This window comes from Eurypyga helias, unplaced genomic scaffold (genome assembly GCF_000690775.1).
Source record: "Eurypyga helias isolate BGI_N326 unplaced genomic scaffold, ASM69077v1 scaffold1160, whole genome shotgun sequence".
Lineage (NCBI taxonomy): Eukaryota > Metazoa > Chordata > Aves > Eurypygiformes > Eurypygidae > Eurypyga > Eurypyga helias.
In genome coordinates this window covers 7,850-16,481 of record NW_010227392.1, presented here as the reverse complement: position 1 = coordinate 16,481, position 8,632 = coordinate 7,850, and the positions used below count along the sequence as shown (strand labels likewise).

Sequence of the window (8,632 nt, the reverse complement as noted above, 5' to 3'; positions counted from 1 at the left end):
CTTACTTGTGCGTGGATTAGTAGAACACAGGACATTTAATTTCACAGCATCTGTCTAAAATAGCTGTAGAGCTGCTGGTTAAAAGACCCGGGTTTATTAGCTTTTCTGTTCCCAGCTCTGAGGAGACAGAGAGTTGTTGATACTGTGTGACCGGGAAAACTAGGACTTGGAGTTTCGACTGACAACCAAACACACACATCTACCCCCACCCCATGCCAAAAGCTATGAAGTACTCTTCAGTACTGGAGTGAAACGAGCCTACACCTGGCAGTTGTTGGGGGACAGTTAATTCACCCTGAAAAACCCAGTATCAAAACTCTGAAGCTCCATTTCTCAGATATCACAGCTGGATGAATACAGACATAGTTCTGAAGAGGTTTACATACGCTTTCAAGCTACAGCAGGGAAGAGACCGTGGTCCTAGGCTACAGCTGTGCTCTACGTAAACTCTAGAACCTGGACGGGACCAATTGAAATAGTTACGATCATCATGATTCTTCTGAAAACTGCTATGGTACTGTGGTGTCACAAGAGGCAGATGCAACTACCAGCACCACATACACCAGATCCAAAACCTTTAGTTTCTAGTTGCCCAGTGAGTTCCAACAAGGACAAACCAACAATGTTTCATCAGGCTGACCCATTAGACGACTTACAAGTTTTATAAGCTTTTATTTCTTTGCTGTACAAAGGAAGAAATGCAAACTGTCTCGATAAACCTACGTCGGGAACTACCCAGACATGATACAGATATGTACAAAAAGCCCAGTCGTTTCAGTGCCTACACCACAGTTCATGCAGAGCTGGATGCAAAGAACGCAAACAGCATCCACACAGCGTAAGGCGCAACTCATGATATTTACATCTTGTTCCTTCCAGTGAAGCCTTCTGACACACCAGTCCTGTGTCGCATGGGTATCTGACAACCCTGCGTAGCAGTAGTGCAGCCTCAGAACAGGAAAGTGCATTTCTTTATTATATACGTTCTCCTAAGGATTGTGGATCGTTCCAGAAACAGTTTTCAAATCTTCATCTTCAGACTTAATTATCACCAATTATTTCATAAGCTAGAAATATCATTTTCCCAAAGCTCTGTGGATCACAAGCAATGATGAAAAACAAAGCTCCTAAAAGCAACTCTAGGAACTGTTGTCTCTTGACTTGGGAAGATAAGCAATCCTGTGAAAGCACTCAACCAACCCACGGCTGTTTTAAATTTAACGCACTTTGGAACATTTCAGTTAGTAAGTCTGCAGATCCAAGCGGCTTTCGAAAAGCTATAACACAGGTATTTACATTCTGCATTAGATTTCTGAGTGGCAATTAATCTGTCATCTCAGGCGGTTTGTTTTTTTTCTTCCCCTGGAGATCTCACTTCAAAGGAAAATAAAAAAAGGAGTGTGATTACTGTCATTGTAGGAAATACAATTCTGAGTCCTTTCACATGCAAAATAAAGTGAAAAAAAAAAAAGATGCCCAAGATGGTTAAAAAGTCAACTCTTCCCCTCAACAGCACTGCTAAAAATAACTCATCCTTTGTGTTCTGAGCTACTGCAATTCCCGCCACATTTATTTTTAAACCACAACATCCGGCAACGCTGGGGCTCTTGAGGGACTATATTCCAGCCAATCTTGTTTTAGGAGACCAAAACGCCACATCCCTTCCCGCAGAGTACTGCGCAAGAGCAGCCCAGCCTTGACCGAAAGAGCATCTCAACTCTCCTGCCAGCTCAGCTGCTGGACTCCGCACCGAAGCAGCCGAGAACGGACACGCGTGGCTCCACGCGCAGAGCGCAGCTCCGACAGGAAGCCGGCGATGAGCAAAGGAAGGAAGGGGTCGGGGAGAAGAGTGCCCTGCTGTGAGTGCACGTGCCTGACACTCTGACCTCCTGCTGCTGAGAGGTGACACAACAGCACAGACTTCTCTCAGGTGTTTCCTACTCTCCCACACAGCCCACACACTATGCCCAGAAAAACATACCTGTACAGTACAGCTTCCAACTTTACTGGAATGGTATGACAGTCTTAGAAAAAACCACATGAGCATAAAAATATAACTGGAACTACCTTCATCAGGAGGAACTGATGGCTCAGTTTCACAAGTGACAGTATCCATACCTTCAAAAGTTTTGGCACCTGGCTTCTCTTTTTCCACCTCACATAAATACACATCAATGGGTCCTTTTGTGCTCTTCACATGTACTTCTATGCAGTCCTATAAAACAGCAACTTGCACATCAACCAAAGAACAAACCTTATGCATCAGTTATTTTTTTTTCTGACCATATTTTAAAGCCAACAGATTAAGAAGAGAACAAATACAGGAATAACATAACTATTTTAAATTACGTTACTAGTTCTACCTAAACTATGACTATTACATAGATTTGTACGCCAATTACTAAGCACCATTAAGATAAGCAGGTTTCATTTTTGATGAATATGCAGTTAGGAAATTTTTGTGCAGTCTTTACACTGATCTTCAGATATATGACCAAGATCTAGTGTACGTTTAGAAGGAGTAACGAAGTTTAAAAACTTGGTGAATCCGTGCCAATGAACAGAAAACAAATCGGAGCACGTAAGCCTTAATACATTGTGAAGTGACCACGCCGTATTACCTCCCCTGCTCTCCTTTAGTACACATCATATTGCAAGGCACAGAGCAAATCAAATTTAACGGGCAACGGAGGGAAGATTCTGTCTTCTCTAAAGTACAGCTCTTGAAACTGCTTCAGGAAGCCTCAGAAACCTTATCTTTTTCATCTCCACAGGACTAGAGCCAGCTCCTTTGACCCGTGAAACCACTACAGATCTAAGCAGCGGATCTAAGTCTTCTGGTTGTGCTGATTCCTATCTCCTTTTCCTATCACATTCCTATCGACATCTCCTCCATTTTTGTGCACACAGGAAAGCAAATTTGATGATTACACAACGAAGAACACTATAAAAAAAATGCACACGCAGAAGGAAAACAGAATTAACGCTATGTTAGCTTACTTCCAGTATTAGCCCTCTTTCACAGCACTGCTTTAAAGAGTGGCTTTCCTGCACCTAGGCTCAGGGGCAGGCGCAGTGTGGCTGGGTGCAGAGGGCAAAGCTACGGCTCTCCCCTAGGATCTGGATGGGGGGGACGCCTGTTGCACCATGAGGTGAGGACAGGGCACAGGCCCCCACCTCCTAGAAAACATCCTTGTTGTGATCTACTGGAGTGCCAAAATGTGTTGTCACCCAGACTGCCTGTTTCCTGCTTCATAGTAACAACAGCTGTCTATTCAGTAAGCAGTAAGACAGCATTTACATGCTGTGAAGACCATCACCACATCATGCTTACTGCTTTGCTTGGTTAGATTTACAATTTCTGTACACCTTAGTACACAAAAAATAACAGCTTTTTTGAAGGTTCATTATCTTGGTAATTATCAGAAAAACTGATAGTTGAAATAAGTAACATTTTTTCCAGCAATTCTATTCTCTCTAGCAAAACCAAATAACTATAGCTCAGACATGTTTATTGTTTACTAATTTAGGTAAACAGAAACACTGAAAATAAGTTTCTTAGACTATAATCCTTACAGCATTGTTTATTAGAACACAAGAACAATAAAGTACCAATATTTGCTATACGTGACAAAGAAACTGTAAGTCAGTTACTGGCTGCTGCTGCTAAACCAAAATCTGAGAACTTCTGTTCCCTTAAGATACACAAATGTATTAAACTTACTTCTTTAGGAATTGGTATTTCCAAACTGGTTCCCTCTGGAGCTTTGATTGCAATCACAATTTGTTCTTGAAATGCCTGAATGCTATGGATATCTTGGTATGTCACATAAGCTAGGGTATACATTGGTCAAGGATTCTGTACAGTAATTGGCAGAAGCAGAGGGTGTGACGTTACGATACGGTGAAGCAGAATACCAACTGAAGAAAAGTGGTAAAGAGTTTAGCTGAGGTTATGTTAATACTAGCTTTGTAAAATTAAGTATTAACTAACAAGTGGAAAACCCTTTTTCTTTATTTATAGGAAGGAAGAAGCTTTAAAAAAATCAATATATTCAATATTAAAAACCAAACAAATTTGAGAAAGAGTTTTCACAGATACTATCATAAATCTATGGAGCAGAGGGATTACTGCCCTTGAGAAACTCCTTTGTTTTGCAATAACCATGCATGTAAACAATTTCCTGGAAAACCATGGAATTATTTTCTTAATCAGAACAGGGAAGGTGCATTGGAAATTTCTCCTGAAGTGGATGCATTTCATTTCAGCACAGACTTTAACATTCTGCCAGACAAGGGAGCTAAGTAGTACTTCTGTGTAACTGAAAGCCAAAATCCAATGTTTATGTCCTATTAAGACATCCCACTTCTGTTATCAAAACCCATCTGAAAGCCAAGACTGCACTGGAACTTCTCTCAAGAGACAGAACAGCGTTATGACACAACCAACATACCATCCTATCTTCTTGGCAACAGGCCACTGGGATTCTGTTGCGGTTCCTTTCTCATCTCACTAAGCAGCTCAGTCTCAGTGGTACGTCAAGACCTGCCCCTGAGACACCTTTTCTCTATAACGGAGATAACAAGGTGATGGTCAGGGTACGACTATCGCACCACTTCCATTCTCCTGCAGTGAGAGAATGGAGAGCAATGGTCACACAACCAACGCTCTCCTGAGAGCAGGCTAGACTGTGCACGATGTTGCAAAGCAGGGTGCACGACTAGTACCCGTGAATAGAAAATAACCAGTAAGTTTCCTATTCTAGAACTTGCTATCAAGTATTACTGCATACCTGTGGCATCAGCCCACACCTATCGCTAGACACCCGCGTACTTGCAACCAAAACCACACCTTACACTAACACAAGAGTTAAAAGGATATTTTGCATTTTTTTGGTCATCTGTTAGTTCAAATAACTGACGATCACAATCCTTGATTAATTCATCCAGAGCTTCTTCCACGGCTGACAAGTTAGAAAGTTCGTCTTTAAGGTTTTGCTGCTGTGGTGCTTTTCCGATAACTTGGTCAACATTATAACCTCTAGAAGAATATGAAAGTTGTCTAGTATGTTTCTATAAATAAAAGCCTGTTTATTGAACACAGTACACCAAGAGAAAACAACCAGGAACTCTGGCATCCTTTGCTGAAATACGCTTCATTGTGCTTTTTGCACTCAATACTTGTTAACAAAGTAATTCAGACAGCCTAAGGATACAGAAGAACTTAAGATATATTTATCTGTTAAAAGTAACTCAGTATGCTTAAGAGTATTCCCAAAGTTATAAACGTTACTCAACATTGTTGGGTTTTATTGTTTCAGAAATTAGAAGTTTTGAAGCCAACTCACACCCACTGGATAAGATTCCTAGATCTTTTCTGAATCAACTGGATTCCATCCAACACATTGGTGATGTCATACACTCTTCGTTTTCGTACTCCAAGCATTGTCGCTACTTCATTTAAATCAAGGACACCGTCTGGAGCTGCTCTGACAAGATTCATGAATCTTCGGGTCAAATAGGCCAAGGATCCATCAAATCGAGGCCTTCTGGCTTTCGGGTTTTCTGTAAATTTTTGATAGAATATTTAGGGTAAAATACTACATCAGTATGAAGTGGGTTTGATCAAAAAATAGTGATGAAGTAGCAATGAAGATAAAAGTCTGAAAACACTGTCATTACTAATGCTGACATTGCAATGGCATCATGCAGAGCCTATTAACTACATACACCTTCGTTTGTTTGCAATGACTGTATCTTAACAGCACAGCATGCACCTTCATGTTTCAATGTCCACAGCTTCAGGCTGCCGGGACGCAGCTGTACGTTCTGCAGGAGCTCAGGCTGCTGAATGAACACCAGTGAGACCTTCAGTTAACTACAGTGCCAGGGCACTGCCAAAGAAATGCAGCTTTATCATCTGCTCTGTGACACTGTTAACATGCTTTTTGACACCCTTTTGGCCCAGATTAACCAGCGAGATCTCCCAGATAACATTCAGGCATGGTTCAGGAGTTAGTCTGGTTTCAGGGACTGTTCGGCCTGAATGTGACCAATCTACTTCTGTGTCTGAGAACTTACAGAATCACAGAATGGTTTGGGTTGGAAGGGACCTTAAAGACCATCTAGTTCCAACCCCCCTGCCATGGGCAGGGACACCGTCCACTAGACCAGGTTGCTCAAAGCCTCATCCAGCCTGGCCTTGAACACTGCCAGGGATGGGGCATCCACAGCTTCTCTGGGCAACCTGTTCCAGTGCCTCACCACCCTCTCCATGAAGAATTTCTTCCTGATATCTAACCCGATATCTAACTTAATATATGGACAAATTCTGGTTGCCCTATTTGGGCAAAAGAATGGGTGATGCCATTGTTTAACTTACTAATGGAACAAAGATCTAGGACACCACTGTGCTACAAGTATCCATTACCACCACATTTGCAGGAACAGCAGAAAAGTTACTGACTGACAGCTTGTTTAACTTTAGATTCTTATTTACGTATGCATCAAGTGTAAAAAAGTATATACTTTTGAAGCACAAGAATGACATGATACACACACACTCATGTGATACTAGAGTCAACGAAAGACTGTCAAATCCTACTTGTCTTTTCTCCTGCAAAGCAAACCAGGTATTGCATATTGGATCAAGCTGTGTCACTGAGCAATATTCCAGCCTAATGCTTCAGGAGAACATGCGTGTTTGTGCACGAGTGCACATGTAAGGAAACTTCCCAAGGAAGTGCTCTAGTTCCAACTTCAGTGTTTTTCTTAGGATGAACAAGACACGCGCTTTTACTCTTTGAAAGTCACACCCATTCCATGACTGCAGGATTGTGCACTCTTAACATGAAGCGACAGGTTCAACAACTCAATTTCAGACTGTGTTGATGTGAGATGTGTGAGACTATTCAATTGGTGAGAAAAAACATCCCCCAAAACAACACAAATTCACTCAGACTTGTATTTACGTCTGTTCATACCAGTTGAAAACCAAAATTCGCCAGCACAATGTTCCAGTTTCCTCTAACTCGCTTTTCCCTTCAGTTATTTTCTTTACAGCAGTGGGAAAGTATACTTGCAAGAGGAGAACTATGAAGAACGTGTTGCTTCATACCTGTTATTTCATTTAATGTGCCGCATTCCTCCTTTTCTGCCTATATTAGATACTTAACAATTTATCGCTTGCTTACAGCATGCACTCAGCATTGTAAACAATCATGCAATACTTCAAAAATAATCTTCAGACATGGACCACAGCAACTTACTTCTCACAAACCCTGTGCCATCATCCACATTCTGATTGGTCATTGGTGGCTGGGGGAAAACAAACAAACAAACAACTGATATAAAATGATATCCACACCAGAAGCTTCTCCAGAAGAAACCCCCAAATCAACTCTAGGTCCTACAGCCATCAGACTGCTGACAACTCAACAGTGAAGGAACGTCACTAGACAGAGGGGATACATGCTCATTAATTCCTGTCAGAATTTTCAGCCCTTAATCTCAACACACCTCTGCCTTAGAAAGCAGGAAACACCACCAATCTCCCTAATGCCTGGGCAACAGCCACAACACAATGCCTGTGTAAACCTTGCAAAGACAAGCTTCAGCTGCTCTGTGTAACAGCCGACATACAGAAGATATAGGACTATTATACAGCATTACCATCATTTTGTAGCAGACTTACAGACTGGCAGCGGAGTCTGCTCAGGAAAGCAACTGGATGAGCCTGAGGAGGTAGGTCATTCCGCCCCTCACCCCAATTTAACAAAAGGGGTATTTTCAAATTCAGACTCATTCCAGTTGGAAGAGACCTGGGAAGGTCTCTGGTCCAAGCTCCAACTCCAAACAGGAACAGCCAGTATCTCAAGGCTTTATCCACATTGGTTCTGGAAAACTTCAAGGGGTGGAGGCTACACTTTTCTGGGCATCCCATTCCACTGCTTGCCCGTGCTCACAGTGGAAGAGTTTCACTTTACATCAAGTTGCAACCTCTCTTGCTTCTTTTGTTTAAATTCATGGCTATTTCCTTTCAGCCTCCCACCATGCAGAGCTGTGAAGTGTCTGGTGCCAGCCTTTTGTTAACGTCCTGCAAGCACTGAAGTGCTGCTGCGGCTTAATAGTTTACAGCGTTATCAACAGCTTTCCTGTACTAGTGGGCCTGGAAGGGACACAGCATTCCATGAGCAGCCTAATAGGTGCCAAACAGAGAAGAATCATCACTTGCCTCAATTCATTGGCTATGATCCTGCCTCATATGCCTCCATGCCAGGGCACAGCATTGGCACGTGCTTCGCACACTGTCCACCATGGCCTTTCAGCAGGGGGGTCCCAGCCACTCAGCTCCCAGCTGATGCCACAGCAGGTACAGGCCTGGGGCAAGACCTCAAATTTGACTGTCAGCTGCCTTGGTTGAAGTTTGAGACATCTAAGGCCAGTCCTCCAGACTATTCCTAGCTGTCTAAACCACTTTCCCCACCCCTAAGCATCATGAAGGTGCATCTCACATCCCCCTGTTACCAACAGGACAGGTCCCAGAATAGAGCCCTGAGGAACTCTACTTGTAATCCACTTTCAGGCAAAGTATGAACCGCTAACCTCTCCTGAGGCCTGACAATCCAGCCAG

The 8,632-nt window shown here is 42.6% G+C and overlaps 1 protein-coding gene across 1 annotated transcript; it reads right to left on the bottom strand.

The window, feature by feature from the left end:
• Positions 1–1,336: 1,336 nt before the first annotated feature.
• On the bottom strand, positions 1,337–5,545 carry E2F6 (E2F transcription factor 6). Its single transcript, XM_010155940.1, has 5 exons — positions 5,349–5,545; positions 4,883–5,041; positions 3,725–3,839; positions 2,068–2,215; positions 1,337–1,374 (listed from the first exon to the last, which is right to left on the bottom strand). The coding sequence occupies exons 1-5, from the start codon at positions 5,501–5,503 to the stop codon at positions 1,337–1,339; spliced, it is 615 nt and encodes a 204-aa protein (XP_010154242.1). The 5' UTR covers positions 5,504–5,545.
• Positions 5,546–8,632: the final 3,087 nt, after the last annotated feature.